The following is a 21,510-nucleotide window of genomic DNA, read 5'->3' on the forward strand; positions in this document are numbered from 1 at the left end:
ATCACCTTAAAATTATAACCCCTCGTGATAGCTATTTCTGCCCTGGGGTAAAGTCTCTGGCTATCTACGCTATTTATGCCTCTCATTACCTTGTATACCTCTGTTAAGTCATGTCTCTTCCTTCTTTCCAGTGTGAAAAGCCTGAGCTCACTCAACCTCTCTTCATAAGACAAGCCCTCCAATCCAGGCAGCATCCTGGTAAAAGTGCTCTGCACCCTCTCTAAAGCATTTACATCCTTCCTATAATGAGGCATCCAGAACTGAACACAACATTGCAAGTATGGTCTAACCAGTGTTTTTTAGAGCTGCAGCAAAACCTCACAGCTCTTAAACTCAGTTCCCCTGTTAATGAAAGCTAAAACACCATACGCCTTCTTAACAACCCTATCAACTTAGGTGGTGACTTTGAGGGTTTTACGTACATGGACCCCATGATCCTCTGTTTCTCCACGCTGCCAAGAATCTTGCCTTTAACCCTTTATTAAGCATTTAAATTCAACTTTGCGAGATTAATCACTTTGCACTTATTTAGGTTGAACTTTATCTGCCACTTCTCAGCCCAGCTTTGCATCCTGTCAATGTCTTATGGTAGCCTTCAACAGCCCTCAATACTATCTTCCTTTGGGTCATCAGAAAGCCTATTAACTCACCCTTCCACTTCTTTATCCAAGTTATATATAAAGACTACAAAGAGCAGAGGCCCAAGAACAGAGCCCTGCAGGACACCACTGACCTCCAAGTAGAATACTTTCCATCCACTATCACTTGCTGTCTTCTTTTGGCCAGCCAAATTTCCCTGTATCCCATATCTCCTAACTTTGAGTGAGCCTACCATGGGAAACCTTATCAACTGCCTTTCTGAATTCCATATACACCACATCCACTGCTCGACCTTCATCAACTTGTCTCGTCACATCCTCAAAGAACTCAATAAGGCTTGTTAGGCATGACCTGTCCCTATATGAGGTTTGACTCTGACCCTACATATCTGGTCCAGCCCTGGGGACTTGTAAATCTTGATGCTTCCCAGAATTTACAGCACATGCACTTTCTTAATATCAATCTGTTCAAACCTATTAACCTGGTCCATGGTGAATTATCTTTGAATGCAGTAGTATATTTGAATTTCTAACTTCTTGAACTGTGAAATTACTTTGTTGAAAAGAATTGTAAAAAAACAAAGCAAGATGTTGAAAACAGTTTCACTAATTGTTTAAGATTAACTTCATTTTTTAAAAATGCTCAATGGTGGTGTGTTATAGATCACGCAGAATGTGGTAACATGCACTTTTTAACATGCTTATTGTAGCCTGAAGGTATGGATAGTGAAGATAGAAATGCCAACTTTTTATTCATTGTATGGTGATCATGAATTTCTTCTGTTACTGCCTGCCATTGGCATATGTTGTAAGGATTTATAGGCTGATAATTAAACATGTTCACGAAATAATGAGCAAACCTTTGGCTGTCAAATTCCGAGGTGGGACATGATCCTGGAGGTTTTCATTCAGAGGCAGGATTGATATCTGTTGTGGTACAAGACCTTCAAATGATAAGTTATGTGATGTAAGGTGCTGCTTTTTTTTAATCAGTTAGGTTAAGAAAATGTTATTGAGTTTCATCTTTCCGTGGAGCAAATGGTTCCAGAAGTACATGCTCTAAATCATAAAGAGCAATAACACAAATCAATGAAGGTGTAATAATGCTCATACGTAAAATACAGTAAAGAGCTGGAGATACTGAAAATGTGAAACAAACGCAAATTTCATTTTCTGTTTCAAAATGTTAACTGTACTTGTTCATATTTAGAGGAAGAATTAAAAAGCGCACGCATTATGTTAAACTTATACAGAGGCACCTCGATTATCCGAATGACATGGCGGGGTGTATTTTGTTCAGATAATCGAATGTTCGGATAATTGAATGCCAGATAACACAGTTTAGCCAAGCATCAGGACCTTGCGATCTTGTTCGGATAATCGAGGTTCCTCTCTACAAGACTTTAAAATAAAAGCAAAATGCTTGAAATATAAAATAAAACAGAGAATACCAGTAATACTGAGCTGGTCAAATGGCATATGTGGAGAAAAGAACAGAGTTAATGTTTCAGGTCTTTGACTTTGCATTTGGTATGTAGAACATTGGGATATTGTGCATTATTATCTATAAATGGAGCGTACAACCACTGAGATGGTGCAAAAGAGATATACAAGGATGAGTATACTTGTCAGGAAAGATTGACAAGCTGGGTTTCTTTTCTGTAGGAAACAGAAGATGAATTTTGAGATAATAAAGAGACTTTTATGATTCCCCTGTCATGATTTTTAGAGAAGTATTCCATTTGAAAGGAGTCCAAAACTTGGGGTCATAAATGTAAAATTGTCTTTTTTAAAAAAACTTGACTAGACAGTTTTAATACTTTAAAATCTGGAACATTTAAAGCATAGATTCCTTGAAGGAGAATCTAGATAATTAGCGAGAGAGTAAGAAATAGAACGATACATTGACTGGGTCAGGTGAAGGAAAGCTCATAAGGTGGAAAAGTGTCAGCATGGATCAGTTGAGCCAAATATTCTGTTTCTGAGGTGTACGTTGATTATAATTCATATAAAATGCCTTGTAGGAATTTATGCTGTCTTGTGTTACTAGATTGAACAAGACCCTCGGGTTGCCAGTTATGCAATGGAGAATCGTGCATTGCGGGAAGAAAACAAGTACTTAAACTCCTTGGACAGAGTGAAACGTGCTAAGGAAATTACTTCCTGCATGGCAGCAGAATTAGAAAGGGCATTTTTGCAAGCATCTACTTCTGATAAAAATCCTGGAGGTAAATATTCTTTTATACAGCTTTATAATTTAGCATCTGAGGTTAATTTGCTTGATAAAACTACTGCCTGATAGCTTGATTGATTGATTGATTGTATCCACGAGCGTGTATTATACTATGAATGACTATATTTGTGTTCTTTTCACTGTTCTTGGTTTAGCCCTAATATCTGCTGTGTTGTTCCCTCAAATTGTGATGTGCAAGAGATGCTTTGTCAATCCATTTATTAGGTCAGACCTTGTACCAGTCACCTATCAAAGTTGAAAACGTTTCTACAGTATCACAAGAGAGGCTTAAAGCTCGACTTCTACAAGCTCAGAATGACATATCTTCTGTAAAACAGGAATATGAAGAGTTTCAGGAGCTGACTAAGTAAGTTGATTTGTATTCAATGTTTGAAGCATTTAACAACTAATAAAGTACAATCTATCGTAACTAGTTATTTAAAAGCAAAATACTGCGGTTGTTGGAAATTGGAAATCTGAAATAAAAACATGAAGTGCTGGAGAAGCCCAATAGGTCTGTTAGCATCTGTGAACACAGAGAGGGTTACACAGGACTCATTAACTCGGTTTTCTCTCCACAGATTCTGCCAGACCCACTGAGTTTCTCCAACATTTTGTTTTTACTACAGCTAGTTACTTTGTCAGTATGCTGATCTATTTTCTTATTTTGAGGAGTTGGGAGGATAGAATGGGCAGGTTTGATTCAGCCCCAATGAAACTAAACTATTGATACGGAGGATGTTTGGATAATCTGACCCAACGATTACTTTCCATGAATATCTTAAGTTTGTTTGCCTGAAACTGAAATTAGGTTAATGGGGAATTGAACCTAATTTTTTTCAAATGACACCTCTGACCTTATTAAATCTATGAATTTTGTTCTCTTTTCTGTTTCATGATTTGAGATGAATATTTCAAAATACAGCACTTCTGTAATGTTTACGTGAGTCTTTGTTTCAATTTTGTTTAATATATGGATTCCGATGCAAACTGTTCTTTGTCTGTTACCAGCAAGAATCGTTATTTTTGCTCTCCTATCCTTCTTTACTCATCCAGATTTATAAAAGCATTACCAACTAATGGATATCTTGTTAATTGCATAGCCACTGTATCTATCATTTTGTTTTAAAATGTGTTTGACATTAATGTTACCTCCACCTTAATCTATCCTTGAGTTAAACGCTGTAGAGATGATATTTCTACCTTCAGATGTTTCTGGCTTGCCTTTATTGTTTTCATTGAAACAGTCTTAATTCTTGGGAAAGGTAAGACTGGGGCCTGCTCTAGAGAAGTGTAAGGTTGCTCAGATATCCTCAGTACACTAAATGCAATGAGTGTCCTTTTTTTTTTGTACATTGGCAGCTCTCACTTTTCCCTGAGAGAAATTCCTGTTTGTTTCTTGAGACATTGAGATTCTTCTGGACTATGCACCCTAGGGCCATCTTAAGATAGGTCTTGATATTTGGCTTCTACAATCAAAGGTGGCCAGTCCAGCAGCGAGTGCCATGCATGGTGTTCATTATACGCACGTCTTCCTGTCCCTCTACCTGGTGATGACATTATCAATTAGATGCCAATATATGAAATGAGATTGCATGCAAGATATCTTGTAATTAGGGAGCTGGAAAACTGTTGGTGACGTGGAGCTTGTGCTTAGCCCACACCTTCTGTAAGAGGAGATCATTACTGTTATTGCATGGACAGGAAGTTGTTCAATCTGAAATTTATTCTGGGCAAAGAACAAGATATCAAAAGGCATACTTTTGTTATTTCCTGTTTACTGATTCATAAGTAACATAGCACAGACTTGTTCTCCAGTGCGTGCAACAGTTTCAGTATAAAGAAAACTGAAATACAATACCAGCCTTCTCCAGGAAACTTCTCAAACTTAAAGTTTCAATTCATGACCAGCACTTACCAGTAGTGGAAATTGTCACTTGTCCCGGCAGCATGCTTTAGAGATGTCTACAATGACTAGACATAAATCAGATTTGCCAAAGCAAGTGTAGCCTTTGGCAGACTTTGAGCATCAGGTTTTGAGTGCAGAGGAAGAAATCTGCCTATTGAAATTAAAGCCTATAACGTATAGTGCGGAAAATGCCTATGCTTGTGCAATTGGCATGGTGCTACATAGACAATCCAAGAAACCTGATCGCTTTCACTTGAGCTGTGTTTGGTCACTTCTGAAGGTCAGCTAGCAGGTCAAGTTATCAGATGCTAAAGTGCTCACTTGAGCTGGCATGCCAAGCATCCCCACTATATCGGGTCACAATTGTGCTGAGCTGGTCATGTAGTTAGAATGCCTGATACGCTTACCAGACCAAATCCTCTATTCAGCTTAAGACTGGGGTGCATTGACATGGTGGTCAAAGGAAGCAGTGCAGGACAATCTGAAGGCTTCACTTCGGATTTGTGACATTGATTTGAACTCCTGGGAGAAGTTCGTGCAAGGTCACCGCAACTAGCAATTTAATAAAACTGATCAGCTGCTTTTGAAAGCAAAGGGAATTCCCAAGCCAGTACATAGTTCTTTTTCTGTATAAAGCCTACTTTGCATCACTCATCCAGCATGTGGAAAGTTACCTTCCAGCCAAGATGACCAGAGTTTACCAACATCTTTTGTTCTTTCTTCATTATAATTTTACTGTGAAGTGTTGTAGAAATCCTTGTTTGCTCCTATATGAGCCCATTTAGAGTTATCAGTTTTAATGTCCTTGCATATATGTGCTTGAAGCTCAATTTTTGACAGATTCCATATTTTCAATTTCATTAATTTTTGTAGAATTTCTACAAGTCGTGACTTGAATACTGGCTTTACACGCTTTACTTATAATTCAAGGAAATAATTGCAAAGTATGCAAATACTGATTTTGTGTTCTGAATGATTAAATTATGACCATTAGGAAGCGACAGATGGAATTGGAATCAGAGGTTCACACCCTTCAAAAGGCCAACCAGCATCTAGAAAATATTTTGGAGGCAACAAAGGCTCTCACACGTCAGGAAGTCTCCCAGCTAAATAAGATGCATGTTGAGACAATAAAGGTAGTATTTATTGGTGCACTCCATTACGGAAATAATGAGGACATTTTAAACACTAAAATACAGCTGTGGCTTGTTGAAAAATAACTGATTTCAATGGAGAGTTGAATTCTCAGGGTTTTACTCCATCATCCATTTGCACCATTTTGGCAAAAAAAGCTTTATTTTAACAATCATAGAATTTAATATCTTGATGCAAAAACCAAGGAGCTTTAGAATTGAAGTAAACTGTGCCCATTGCTGCTATAGTTAATGCTGATGAGAAAATTATCCTTGCAACTTGAACCAATGCTATCATTCAGTAGGGAGTCACTGAGTGCACCAGAGCACCATTTCATTCAGAGTTTGTTTGTGTAAATGCCTTTTTTTCAATTGTTTCTGAACAGGCTTTGAAAACCTCTGGGATATTTTGTTTTGATTGAAGAATTTAGAAGTAAAATGAGTCCCTGAGGATAATTGCAGTGAAATTTCTTGCCAGCATTTGTTACTTATCCCTAGTTGCTTTTGAGTTGCCTTAAACCACTGCTGTCTGTAGAGGGATTGGAAAGAGAGGATTATTTTTCTTGCAGCAGAAGAGAGTTGGGGGGGAGGTGGGTTATGATTTGAGATACATACAATTGAGGAGCATATATGGGATAGACTGGAATGAATTTTTCCCCTTTCTGGAGAGGTCTATGACCGGGGGATGTAAATTTAAAGGAAGGGGAAAGAAGTTTAGAAGGAATGTAAGAAAAAATGTGGGTGGGAATTTGGAACTCAGTGTCAGTAAGGTTGATAGAGGCAGAAACCCTTAAAGCATAGAAGAAGTATTTTGATGCACACTTGCAATGCCAAGGCGTGCAAGGCTCTGGACCAAGTGCTGGAACATTAATTAGAGTAGTTAAGTGGTGGTTTTTGACCAGCACAGGTTCCTTTTTCTGTAGACCACTATGACTTTCTGTGGTGAAGGTAAACCCACAGTATATTTAACTGGGAAAATCTAACTGGGCATGATGAGGATTTTCAACATATCCAAGTCATCATGGTATGTGATTTGCTGATATTCCTCAATTTATATAGTAAAACAAAATACATCCAGTTCCTACCACCACAATAATGTTGTTTTTGAGCTAGTGTAGCTGTTTCTCTTTTCCCATTTACTATCCCATTGTGCTTAGATCAGGATTAAATGATGATGTTTACTGTTACAAGGTTAAGTTCTAATACCTATTTCATGTCTCATTAGAATTTGACCACTCCAACAAAGTCTATTTACAATCTACGATCTCGAATGATTCTGCGAATGAGTCCTGAAGGAACGCCTGGTCTCTGCACAGAAATGGAGCCAGGGACTCCAGAAGGTGATATTATGAATGAGCCTTTGCCACCTGAAATGAATGAACAGGCTTATGAAGCGATTGCTGAAGAGCTTCGAATGGTGCAGGTTAGTGTTTTTTTGACAGTTGGATGACTCCAATAATTTGCATGCTTTGACCAAAACACATTACATAATGTTGTATTGGAAACATTTTTCTTTGTTAATAGGTTCTGATGCTTATTGCGAATAAGTTGTTTTATGTGATTTTATATTTAAAGTGATTGTGTAGGATAAGAAAAGTAGCATCATTACAAGTGGATATGAGAGATGAACTTGCATGAATATTTTGCTTTAATACATTCTGGTTTAACCCCAATAAATAAAAGTCAAGTTTTTGAGTGCAGTAATTTTGTTAAGTCGGTAATAGTGCAAAATAAATTGCATAGCTGAGTAAAAGTGCCCCCCACCCCCCAAAAATGGCAAATAAGGAATGATCAGTCAATTAGTGTTTAGTGGCATGGGCTTGGTGATAAATGTTGGACATGGCACCAGGCAAAACCCCTGCTTTTCAAGTAGGGCCAGGAACTTTGATGTCTTGTCTGAATGGTGTCTCCTCCAATGGTACAGCAGTCTATTGGTATTGCTGTAATCTTAGATTATATGTTGAAGGCATAAAGTAGAGCTTGATCACAAATCCAGGAAAGGAAAAAGAAGTGAGTGCTGACTGCGTCCTCATAGAAATAATCTAATCTTGCAAAACAACAATTTGTTAGCAGTTCTTTGAAATATTTTAGTGATGTTCCCAGAAGATAATTGGGTCATTGTGGGCTTCATGAATTAGACGATCTGGCACCAGCAACCAACAGGAATCCTTTTTGATTAAAATTATGCATATCATGTTATTGCAACACTATCTCACCAGCAGAATAAACTCATATATTCTGTACACCGGTGCCTCTTTTGACAGTTGATGAGCCCAGGTTGTATCAATGCTGTTGTGTTTCTGTCTTGCATTTAGCACTGAATTTTATGAGGACATCTGATAACAGTGTTGGGAATAACAAAAGCTCTTAAGTTAAATTAGACATTTACTCTCATTGAGTGTTCTAATGCCATACCAGTCGCAGTGGTGGATGTGAAATCTATTTATATATACAAAAAGGGAACATGATAAATATATTAAGAAATAAAAATTTTGGAAAGGTGGAGGAACAGTACCAAGTTAAGTGACTATCTACAGCTGTAGTATCTGCTTATTGCAGCATGAAATTGATACTGACTGACTAATGTCAGCTTCTGGATTGAAGTAATTTGGATCTACACTTCCACAGCAATAACTGAAGAAGGGTACTGTGGAGAGACTCTTTGATATTCTCTTTGCTTCCCATGACCTACCTTTTTAAGTTCTCCAGAAGAACTCCGTGTCATCTTTGTTATAAAATGTGGCCTGAGCCTGCCTGGTTGAATGGCATCTTCATTGCCAATAATCTATTCTAAATGTGAATTTATCTGGAAATTAGCTTTTAAAAAATATATTTTTTCATTTATGCTAGAAATGGTTAAATGTGTAAGTAAACTAAAACTGGCTCTGGTCTTGTTATAGGAACAATTGTCTAATCTGCAGACTAAACTGGATGAAGCAGAGACCAAAAATGTAAAACTTCAACAGAACATTGACAAATTAGAACATCATTCTGCTCAAATGAATGAGGTAGATATTTTTTAGACACCTGTGAATCTTGCAATTCTTTTTCCCCAGTAACGTTTTTATTTAAACTTTCAAATATGTATTTGTCGATGAGAAGTATGAGAATTGCAATTTATTACAGAGCTAAAAAATCTGTTTTTACTGCCCTTCCTTTATCTTTGCTGTCCATCTAATAATTGTTCCACCCCTGTCCATTGCCATTCTATCCTTTTCATTTTGCATAATCTCTCTTATTCATAATGTCTTGGTCAGTGATGAGAAACACTCCTTTTTTGTATCCCTCATCGCTTACATTTCCCTGCTATCTTCTAATCCCAGTTCCTCCATACACTTCAGCTGTTAAGCCTCCCCAGTTACAGCGGTCTCAAACCTGGTGGTCTTGTTCAACCTTGTCTTTATTCCACCATGGTCCTAGCTCTGTTTCCTCAAGTCTAACAGATGTAAACATAAGTGTTTTAAACAGGTAAACCTAGTCTAGTCATTCATTTGCTAGATCTAATTAATAACACCAATTTTCTTCAGACTTGCTGTACTTTGGTGAATTGAGGGATACCTTGGCAAGCAACTGCAACCCCTGACTTTTTTTTTCCCCACTGCCAACTATAACATGTTTCTTCTCTTTTCCTCCACTCCATGGAAAGGAGTGAGGAGCTTATTGCCATTAATTTTGAATGAAGTCCTTGTTCTTTTCCTTTTTTTTTTGCTTTAAATGCAGCGATTACTGCTGAAATGAGTAAGTATACCATTCAAATTCCAACTGCTCCAGAGGTGTATAATCAACATCTGAACAGGTTAATTTCGAAATATCTATAATTCTAGTTTTAAAATACATTACAATATTAATGCAAGTAATATTTTATTTGGCCAAATGCTCTTAGCTCATCATATCTGAACGGAATGATAGGAACAAGGACCAACAGGAGCTGATTATGAAGAATGCACTTTTTGAGAAAGAGCTACAGGATTGTCAGAATAAAAATGAGAGTAAGTGAAATAAATGCTTAAATTATTGCAACAATAATGCGTTGTGCTTTTTTCACTTGTGCTGAAGATTATGATCTTTGGATCATATGTTAGCTTTAGTCAATGCTCTGGTGTCCCATAGTTGAGCTAGATTTTAAAATGCCTGAGGTGATCAGGTACTCATTATTCTAATCAATGCATGAATTCAGTGCTATCTTCACTTGATTTGAATTGTAGTTAAAATAATACTGCAGCCTGCTGCTGGCCAAACAATATTTAAAACACTAATTTATATAGAATATACAGCACAGAAACAGATCATTTGGCCCAAACACATAAAGTGCTAAAGATATGCTGACATTTCCCTCCCTTTCCTTGACTTCTCTGTTTGTGTTTCAAGGCCTGCCCAGCTACAACCATTACAAGCCCACTAACATTCACCATCTCTTCTCCTTGCTGCTCCTCCATCAAAAGTATGAAAATCACCATTTACGATCCCTTTCCAGGCCTGAAGAAGAGTAATATAGGACTCTAAGCACTAACTCTATTTCTCTCTCCACCAATACTGCCAGACTTGCTGAGTTGCTCAAATATTCTGCGTTTATTTCAGATTTCCAGCATGCACACTATTTTGCTTTCATTAGACCATTTGGCCTAATTGATGCAATTCTGTACTTGTGCTAAATGTGAGTCTTCAGCCACCATATTCATGCTACTTCATCTCTCACTGTATCTACATATATCTTTTATTCCTATCTGCTTAATGATCTTGCATTTATGCATCACTCCTGTTCCAGTTTGCAACTGCATGTCAGAACATTTCTCCTATTTAAATCTTTTGTATGATTCCCAGGATGGAGTGTGTTTGGGGTTTAGCCTGATTCCTCCTCATATCTATCTAAGTAGTATCATAAGCTGAAGAATCTTAGAATAAAAGTAACATCTGACATTGTATTCAAAGGCAGCAATGTACCTTTCATTCAGTGTTTTGGCTATTCGTTGTACCATTCTGTTTTTAATTGCTTTACCACATCCTTATATTGTGAATCTGCATCTGTTATTGTTCTTCTGTTTCTCTAACCACTTCCACATGCTAATTCATTATTTTGCTCATTCTTTCTTCCAGCATGCAGTACTTGCATTTGTCATTACTCATTTTACTTCCCCATTTATTTGTCAAATTTTATCACTGGTTTAAATCTTTATAACCTTTTCTGGCTCTTCCCCGCCTTCGAGTTAGTTAATTATCCAATGAATTCTTTAGTGTTTTGCTGAATCTCATTGTTAATTTATTACTTAGTCATAGAGATGTACAGCACAGAAGCAGACCTTCAGTCCAACTCGTCCACGCCAACCTGATATGCTAACCTAATCCAGTCCCATTTGTTAGCACTGGGCCCATATCCCTCTTAAACCCTTCCTATTCATATACCCATGCCTTTTAAATGCTGTAATTGTACCAGCCTCCACCACCTCCTTCCATACACGCACCACCCTCTGTGTGAAAAATTTGCCGTTTAGGTCCCTCACCCTAAACCTATGCCTTCTAGTTCTGGACTCTCTCCCCTCCCTCTCTCTCATCCCCCCCCAGGAAAAGACTTAATCTGTTTATCCTATCCATGCCCCTCATGATTTTATAAGCCTCTACAAGGTCACCCTTCAGCCTCTGATGTTCCAGGGAAAACAGCCCCAGCTTATTCAACCTCTTCCTACAGCTCAAATCCTCCAACCCTGGCAACATCCTTGTAAATCTTTTCTGAACCCTTTCAAGTTTTCAAGTTTCACAACATCCTTCCGATAGCAAGCAATTCATACATTTGTGGAAAAAGCTTAAGAACCAGATACTTACTGATTAGACTTGTGACTAAATTCAGTGAGGTTATTCTTCCCTTGGGATAGTTAATTCATAGTGGTTGGCATAAGGCTAGCATTTTGACATGTACTTCGATTAAGTGTGTTTTTTTAAAATTGGAAAACAACTTGTCTTTTTGGAACTTGCTCTATTGAATCCTGAATTTTCCATTTTAATTCATGAACAGTTCAATTTGCCTGCTTTGTTCCAGTCATCTTTTTTTTAATGGTGATTTTCTTTTTGTTACTATCTAAATGTATGGTAGTTGTCTCTAAAATTGTGAATTAATGATGGCAACTACTTTTGTTTTGACAGTATTACAGAGTGAAGTAAATGACTTGCGTGTTGTGCTGCATTCAGCTGACAAAGAACTTACCACTGTAAAGGAAGAATACAGTTCCTACAGAGTTAAGCAAGATGCAGAACATAGTCATCTTTCTGAGCAGTTCATTAATATCCAGTTACAGCTGGATAAAATCAGGTATGGTTAATGGCATGTCTACTAATATGGCATTTTTAAAAAAAATAAACTATTTGTTAACTGAACGGCTGAATCTTGTGGTCAGTTTTACATAAGGTAAACAGCAAGTATCTCTGTGACATGGATTATATTTCCAACATTGATTTGAATCTTCTGTTGTGAGGAGCCTCGCAACAGTGAATCATCAAGCAGTATTAATGACTAATTGCAGCAAAAACAGAAAGTAAAATGCATTGCTCAACCTTCACCCCTTTTATTCAAATTTGTAAAGTGAAAAATAAATGTTTTGGAGTTATACCTTGTTTTTTAAAAAGGAACTAAAATTTCAAAGCTTTTTGATTATATCAGAAAAGAAATAGTTGGTACCACACAAATGATATAACAAAGTTTCCAGGGTAAGGTAGATTCTTCAGTAGCAGGTGTGACATGATACATCATTTAAAATCTAGCTACTCCTCACCTAAGAATCTATGCAAGTCCATCTTTCTTGGAACTCTAATTGAATACCCCTAATCAGTCCTCTCCCCTGCCCCTCTTTCCAAACCACACTAAACTGAAATGGATTATCAAAACACAAATAGCATGTAATGTGACTGTTATTCCTCCTTGTCTCTCCCTGCCAACCTGGAGACATTATTGGGATAATTGTTTGGTAGAACTTCAGTAAAGCATTGCTAAAAATTGAAACTTCTTAACCTGCACTTGTCGGAGCGCAAATGGAAGAAATAGATTTTAATAAAGGTACACCATTTTATATAGTGTAAGAGGAGTGTGCTAATTATTCGGTAACTATTGGTAATTGACAAGTAACTATTCTTGCTTTATCTCCATGCCAATGATGGCCCAACCAAACAGCAATGTTCATATGGCTGATCACACCATTCTCCTTGAACACCTGTCCACCAACATCCAGGATCTAATTCATCATTTCTGTTTGTAGCTGGGGAACTATTTGCAATGGCTCCTCTTTCTTCTTTCACAAAGTTAGCTATGGTGTCCCTCAGGGGCTATCCTTGGCCACCTTTTATTCCTCATTTTTGTTGTTTCCCAGCAACGTCAAACAAATGCACATCTGATTCCAGATATATATTAATAACATGTATGTCTATATCATCACCACCATCTCTCTTGATATTTCCATTGTCTCCAAGTTGTTGGACTGCTGGTCTGACCTGCAGTACTTCCTCAATTTAAATATTGACTAGGTTGAAACCATGTTTTCAGTACCTGCCACAAACTCCGCTCTCAGGCTTCCAATTCAGTCCCTCTCAGGGGCTGAGACTGAACTAACGTGTTTGCAACTTTAGTGACATTAGTCCCTGTTGTGAGTTTACATGTCCATCGCCCAAACAGCCTGTTTCTACCTTTGTAACATCAGTTGATTTCATCCATGCCTCACTGCAGGAACTGCTGAAACTCTATAGTTTATCTCTCGACTTTACTATTCCAATCCCAGACTTCCATTTTCTATTTCTTTATATTCATGAGGTCGTCTAAAACTTATTTGTCCTAATTTGCACCAAGTCACCCATAAACGCTTTTCTTGCTGACCTGCAATGGCTCCTGATTAACGGATGCTTCAATTTTAAAATTCTTCTCTTTGGTTACAGATTTCTCTTTTTCCGCACCCTCACTAAACATGTCCAACCATACAGCGCTCATGAACTGCATGATTTTAATTGCTTCCTACTAGTGGCAATGTCTTCAACTGTCAAAGCCCTAAACTCTGATATTCCCTCAAACACCTCAGCTGATCTATCTTTCTTTCATCTTTAAAGTTGCTGCATAAAAACTAATTATTTAACCTAGCTTTTGATCATTCTGCCCTAATAACCCCTTATGTAGTTCAATGACTAAGGAACCTATAGAATATATGATGCCTTTATTACATTAAAAGGAGCTATATAAATACAGTTGTTAATGAGATGAAACTGTCTGAAGGTTTTTTGGTTGTATGTTACAATGTGGAAGGTAAAATTCCCAGTTCAGTGATTTATAATAGCTTGCAGGTCTGTGAGGATCTTAACTGTGCACTTGATGGAGCAGCGTAGAATTGCCTGATAGCAACTTCTGGATTTCCACATTTAACTGCACAATGGATTCCAGATAGTTGTCAATTTCAAAGGAGTAATGCCTAAGTGCTGACAGTTTTATCATCATTACTGGTGCAAAATACATGCCATTGGAGTTGAACTGAAAAGCTTTCTTTTGTAATCTTTACTGGTTTAGTAATTGTACAAAATAAATAAGGTTCTTACTTCATAAACACTTCTTTTGGTACTAGGCTGGAACATGAGAAAATTCTGGAAGAGAAGAGGTCTCTCCAAGACACTTATGATAACCTACAGGAAGTTATGGAGTTTAAGGCATATGAAACTGATCATCTGCAGGAGAATCTAGAACAGATGAAGGTAGAAAATGGAGAGTTACGAACTGAAATTTGTGTAAGTAAAGGAGACACTTAAATGTATGTAAATGATGTGTACAAGGAATGATTGTAGTTATCCTAATTTTGGCTTGTGTGTGGTGGGAGGAGGAAATTCAATCACTGGGTTCATTTGACAAAAGCATTCATGTGACAAGGACCAAAGTTTTCCTTAACAGTTCGTTGTTGACCATGACACCTGAAGTCAGGAGCTTTTGAGAACAAAGGAAAGGTACTTTCTAATTAAGTGATACACTAAATTTAATGTTTCATTATTTTAGTATTGCAATCTCTGTTTTATTGGAGGGAACCTTAAATTTTAAGCTTTGAATTGGAACAGCTTAACATTCCCTCTGACATGTGTCTTAAAGAAGAGTTTAGCCACTGATGATAATGATCTTCCCTCAATTATTGTCCAAGTTTTCCAATTGTCTTGTGAAGAATCCAAAAGTAGTTTCAAATAAGTATGATTTTCAGCATAGAACTTAGTTAGCATTGGGTGAGACTATTCAGTTTTATTTTTGACACTATTTAAGAACTCTAGGTTTGTACTGGAACTAATGTATATAATTGCATTGAGAAAAGTAGTTTGTTTTTGTAGTACATGATTTAGTTAAAAATTATTGTGATTGAGTGGTAGCCTTGAATATATAGAAAGCAAAAGGTGAATCTTACTTGATTAATAGCAACTGCTATGGTAAATGGTTATTGATTTCTGCCATTGTGCTATCCGCTAACCTGGTTGCTGTTGTCAGCTATTCCCACTCAACATGTCCAACATCTAATGAATCTATATCTAACTATCCATATCATCCATATACAATGTGTTTTAAAACTCCACTTCGAAATATATATGAATTGTTTCCTTTTACCTGATGCATATTGGAATTAATTTTGAATTTTCTCCTAACTTTTTTTGTCTTTTGCATTAAATGTAGTCTTTAATGGAGCATTTAGAGACAGAAAAAGAACGAACTCAAAAACTTGCTTCGCAACTTCAACAAGACATTGAAAATAACTCTAAGTAAGATATTTTTATACCTCAGTATACAGACTGCAAGCTATAAAGAAAAAATCTTTCTACTGGCAATTTGTTTTGTGTTAATTGTTGTTTTTTTTTAAATGTGCCCAAGCTGATGATGATTTTATTGTGATATGGGGGCCTGCACCAAATTGAAGAATCCAGTGCAGGATTGGTATGGTATCTGGCAGATCGTTTTGTTGTTGTCAGTGTTCAGGCAGCTTCTGCAGCTGCAGTTTCCTTTGGGCACACTTGGATATTGCAAATTTTACTAAGATGGTCCTCAACTTGCTGGACTAAATTTCTGAACTTATCTTCATGTGGGCTAATCAGTCATAGTATTTTCCAAGCGAGGTGATCTTTAATGCAGATATCTGTAAAACTCTTTTTTAAGGGTGTCTTTTAGTATTGTTTGTACTGACTGAAATAACACCATAGAGTATCCTGTCGTTAAATCATCCTTTTTTTTCCCCACGTGGAGAGTCCTTGGCAGTAATCCAGCTCTCTGAGCCAGCTCTGAATGAATAGATTAGATTAGATTAGATTAGATTACATTACATTACATTACAGTGTGGAAACAGGCCCTTCGGCCCAACAAGTCCACACCGAACTGCCGAAGCGTAACCCACCCATACCCCTACATTTACCCCTTACCTAACACTACGGGCAATTTAGCATGGCCAATTCACCTGACCTGCACATCTTTTGGACTGTGGGAGGAAACCGGAGCATCCGGAGGAAACCCACGCAGACACGGGGAGAACGTGCAAACTCCACACAGTCAGTTGCCTGAGGCGGGAATTGAACCCGGGTGTCTGGCGCTGTGAGACAGCAGTGCTAACCACTGTGCCACCGTGCCGCCAGAATAGAACCTCTGACATTCCTGTTTTTTTTATTTAATAAACAATTACAAAACCATTTACAAAAAACAGTTAACATTTAAACCGTATACAAGAGACAGCAATTTTACAAGGGAGAGGAGCAGCAAAACCTGGCCCCAGACCATTCCTGTTTATATCTGTCAGCCAAAGCTCTCTGACTCTTCCACATTAAGAGTCCCAATATGGGAGCTCATTCTGAGGTTCACCTGGCTGACCTTGTTATAACCACTAAACTGACAGTGTTAATTATTTGTCCTGATGCAGTTCACCACTGCAGATCTGTTTGAGAATTCTATATTTATCCAAGTAAGAGACTTGACTCTAATGTTGAACTTTTAATTTTATTTCTTTATTTTTCTACTTTATACCTAACATTTTGTTACTAGCTATCTTTGTACCTAGGATAGCATTAGGAATGACAACTATGCACACTATTCACACTACTCCTGTATCCTGGTACTTGAATACACAAAACACTAAAACTTAATTTTAATCCTAATTGACCTGAATATATAAATTGAACTTTCTGGATTGTAATCATAACTCTTTTGAGCCCTGCATGATAGAAAACCTTGTGGTTTATGATTTTGTCCTGCTTCTGAATTTTCACAATGGACCCCTGGTATCTTTTAATGTTCTAGAGCTTTGTGCTTAGAACAGATCCAGGATTCTGCACCATCCACATGTCTAAAACAGCATAGCATTAAGCATGCATTTCTCTATTTAAAACAAGGTTGACGTGAATGTGAGCCACAAAGAATGCAGGTAGTTGCTTAGCTTGTGCAATTGTTTGCTTTGTTCTTAGTCCATGTATTCTTCAGTCATGTAATTCACATTTTCTGGTGCTGCCTTCTCTTTCTATTGGGTTGTAGAAAATTGGAGAAGAGCAAAGATTTGATACTTTCACTATGCATTTGCATTATGTATTCTGACAACTTATTAACTTTAAACAACATACTTATCAAACTTTGATAACATACTGAGGTATAGATACATAATACATTTCTAGTGGGTACATGTATAGGCCAAATTGTGCTGGAGAAGCCATTTTAACTGGGTTATTAAAAGTTATATTAAATATTTTGCTTCTTTCAATAAGGTATTATTGTTTTGACAATAGCCGTTCTGAACTGTGACTTTGTTTATTTTTCATTAATTCACATTAATGTATCTTTTATGTAGGGAGCTTTTAAAGGCTTTAGATGAAAACGATCTGCTGAAACACCAGTTATCTGGTCTGATGTTGAAGACTGAACAACAGGTAAATATGATTCTAAGAAGATCTGAATAGAAACTGAGCATATCATTTTTGAAATTTTATCAGTCTCTTTCACTTTTGTGCAGGGTCCAATATCCTAGATTTGCTACTGTACTATTATGTAACTTCAACTTCTGTTTTTGGTTTTATTGCTTCTATATTTCCAGCATCCTTTCTAGCATCTTGACTGCGACCATGGCTGAGTTCTATTAACTAGCATAAATTGGAAATTAAACCTGCAATCTTTCTACAGTATTCAGATTCCTACTAGTTAAATTACTGGGAAGCAATCTTCCTACTTGTGGCATTTAACTGGCTGGGGGAAAATACAGGTTTTGAGCATAAACGGACACAGTTCTTGGTCAAAGATGGTCGTTGTCAAATGAAAACAAATTGAGAAAAGCAGAGACCACTTTCCCAGCCATTTCATTCAATTGACAAGATTTGCAATCCAAGAATAAAAGGACATCCAGACAACCAGGATTGTTTAAATAATTTTTGAAAAGCCTTCTAGCTGATATGGCTGTCTGGCATTAGAAAATATCTAAAGACACAATTAGATCATTCTCGGGAACTTTTTGGACTGAATCCAAAAAAAGTACTACAATATGCATCTGAGTGTTTTTTTTTAACAAGGATCGTTTTTCAACTCGTTACTGGTGATTGTTGCTTCCTGATATACCCTAATGTATGTCTAGTAAATTGTAATAGAGTAGCTCAGAAATTAACTCTTGGATCTTTCTAAAGTTGCCCTTCTGTCCTAACCTTAGCCATAGATTTATAGTAATTACAAATTTCTTGAGATATTTGTTTGTCCCACTTGTATGCACCCTTTCCTGGAGGGTATCTTTGGGTACATCTGCAGTTCTGTGCTTTGTGCTTCGCCTAAAGGTTCATTTGGTTGTATTCCTTCTTTCCCAGGTTCTCTGTCTTGACTTCTGCTCAAATTTTAAGAGTGAGGGAAGCCTGAACTGGGTGGTATTTAAACTCATTTTCAGTTTTCTGAAAAATCTGGGTTTTAAAAAAATAAAATGTTGAGAAATTCCCAAGAGCAAGCAGTTTCCTTTCCTATTACTCTGACAAGTTTAGCCAGTGAACATTGCAAACTTGATTTCAGTTTACTTTTGTTATCCAAGCCAGGGTTTCAGCAGGGGCTTTGAAAAATTAATTTTAGTGGACCATTTAGCATGTTCTGTTGGGGTGGAGGGTTTTGTACAATTATTGGACAGTGTCATCTGTATTTGTTAACGTGACATCAAATAAGAGATTTAACAAATAAGAATCCAGAAGTGGAATCCATATGTTTTCTCTGTTAAAATAAAAATCCATTTAAGTCACTTTACTTTTGCACTTAAAGGTGATTTATTCTCATACATGTAATCCTCCTTATGAGACCAGAGGCATGTCAATATAACATGAGCGTTAGTGCTGTAATTGGTACAAGACTGTTTATTTGTGTTGCAACACTAGGGGGAGCATTTGCTGTATATGTGCAAATTCAGTAAATATCTCCTGTGATTATCATTTGCAACTAGACATTCAAAATTAAGAATTCGTACTCAATCTGAAACCTGATTTAGGGAGCAAATTAAAATAGTAATATGTTAGGATTGATTGTTCCCCACAATGTTCAGCTCATTTGTCAGTTAGTATTAGATTACTTACAGTGTGGAAACAGGCCCTTCGGCCCAACAAATCCACACTGAGGTGCCGAAGCACAACCCACCCAGACCCATTCCCCTACGTTTACCTCTGCCCCTAACACTATGGACAGTTTTAACATGGCCAATTCACCTAACCTGCACATTTTTGGACTGTGGGAGGAAACCGGAACACCCAGAAGAAACACGGGGAGAATATGCAAACTCCACACAGTCAGTCACCTGAGGCGGGAATTGAACCCGGGTCTCTGGCGCTGTGAGGCAGTCGTGCTAACCACTGTGCCGCCCATTCTTAAAATTCTCATTCAAAATACATTTAGGTAGTGCTTTTAAAAGCAGATACTATCAAAACTATTTATACTCTTCTACAAATTAACATAACATATCCTTCAATAAATAAACATTTCTGAGTAAAAGCTGTGAGGACCCAGTATGTGATTTCATTCCATGACTTGACCTTATTAACTACTGACTGAACTAAGTTAGAATGGCTTCCACAAAGCCTTTGCAACTTGCCTTAAAAAATCTGCTTAATCTGGGAATCGCTATTTCTATTTTGTATATTTGCAATGTGTTGTGAATTCAACAAGTTTATCTCCAATTCTAAAGCTGAAATCTGAAGTGGCTTATACTTCTGTCCTTGATACCTTTCCAATAGGTGGCAAGAGGTGTGGTACTGTTATATTTTTTGGATAATTTCTGGATTTATGAATATTGTCTTTTACATGGCTTTTTAAGGCTACGGAACTGAAAAATAAGGAGCAGAGCCTGGATGATGCAAAAAAGACAATCGCTGATCGAGAGAAGAAGAATGCTGCTGACCAGGTATGAGAAGCAACCTGAAAAGCAATAGCATTTTTGCCTCCTAATCCAAAAAGAAACCTTATCCAATGCTCTGTCCTCCATCTGTTTATGGAATTAAAATCTGGTGAACTTTTCTTCGAAGGAAACAATGAATATGATGCACTGATTTGGCCCCCATCTATTTCACAGCCTAATTAATATTTATTTGAGTATTGCTGATAAAACAAACAGTTTGTTGAAGCTTTTCCTCTTGCACCTGTCAGATAATTTGCAAGAATGTAATGTAGAGGGTTGCCAATTTCACACTCTGAGAAGAGAGTGCTATGTTGTTGAAAATTTAATCAAAATTTGACAGTTAGCTGTCAGTCATCATTGACTGATGTATTCTTCTTGGCAGTGCCTTTACTAAACAGAGTCCATTGCCATAGTGTACCTTTTTTTTTCTGTTAGTTTTCTCCTCCATTTTCTAAAAACACACTCTCTCCAGTAAAAGTTTATCGCAGTAAAGTTTGATCCGATACTCTTGTACTGACAACTGCAGTTTCAATCATGCTAGTGGATAATGGTCAAAGGTCCTTTCCTTTCCACACTACCTATGCTGAGAGCTAATCCAACATAGCACAGCATGCAAGATTAGAAATTTCCTAGCCTGCTTTACTTAGTTACTTGTTAGCATAATCTGTTGTAGCATTTGAGTGGTCTCGAGTGCCTCACTTCTGTTGTGGGCAAAGTCTTAGAGAGAATTGTAAGGGATAGGATTTATGAACATCTGGATAGGAATAATGTGATCAAGGATAGTCAGCATGGTTTTGTGAAGGGCAGGTCGTGCCTCACAAACCTTATTGAATTCTTTGAGAAGGTGACTAAGGAGGTGGACCAGGGTAAAGATGTGGTGTATATGGATTTTAGTAAGGTGTTTGATAACGTTCCCATGGGAGGCTACTGCAAAAAATACGGAGGTATGGCATTGAGGGTGAGTTGGAGGTTTGGATTAGGAATTGGCTGGCTGGAAGAAGACAGAGGGTAGTAGTTGATGGTAAAGGTTCATCTTGGAGTGCAGTTACTAGCGGTGTTCCGCAAGGATCTGTTTTGGGACCATTGCTGTTTGTCATTTTTATAAATGACCTGGAGGAGGGGCTAGAAGGTTGGGTGAGCAAGTTTGCAGATGATACGAAAGTGGAGTTGTTGACAGTGAGGTAGGATGTGTCAGGTTACAGTGGGATATAGATAAGCTGCAGAGCTGGGCAGAAAGGTGGCAAATGGAGTTCAATGTAGGTAAGTGTGA

At 37.4% G+C, this 21,510-nt stretch overlaps 1 protein-coding gene across 2 annotated transcripts in view; it reads left to right on the forward strand.

Moving 5' to 3' along the window:
- kif15 (kinesin family member 15) overlaps positions 1-21,510 on the forward strand; it is a 72,865-nt gene that overhangs the window by 22,061 nt on the left and 29,294 nt on the right. For both annotated transcript variants that reach the window (XM_043719563.1, XM_043719564.1), the window contains exons 14-24: positions 2,650-2,827; positions 3,058-3,199; positions 5,736-5,877; positions 7,100-7,297; positions 8,775-8,882; positions 9,758-9,863; positions 12,010-12,175; positions 14,460-14,619; positions 15,539-15,624; positions 17,685-17,763; positions 20,160-20,246. In XM_043719563.1, the coding sequence (XP_043575498.1) occupies positions 2,650-2,827; positions 3,058-3,199; positions 5,736-5,877; positions 7,100-7,297; positions 8,775-8,882; positions 9,758-9,863; positions 12,010-12,175; positions 14,460-14,619; positions 15,539-15,624; positions 17,685-17,763; positions 20,160-20,246 (1,452 nt within the window). The remainder of the gene's footprint in view (positions 1-2,649; positions 2,828-3,057; positions 3,200-5,735; positions 5,878-7,099; positions 7,298-8,774; positions 8,883-9,757; positions 9,864-12,009; positions 12,176-14,459; positions 14,620-15,538; positions 15,625-17,684; positions 17,764-20,159; positions 20,247-21,510) is intronic.

Source organism: Chiloscyllium plagiosum, chromosome 29 (genome assembly GCF_004010195.1).
Source record: "Chiloscyllium plagiosum isolate BGI_BamShark_2017 chromosome 29, ASM401019v2, whole genome shotgun sequence".
Lineage (NCBI taxonomy): Eukaryota > Metazoa > Chordata > Chondrichthyes > Orectolobiformes > Hemiscylliidae > Chiloscyllium > Chiloscyllium plagiosum.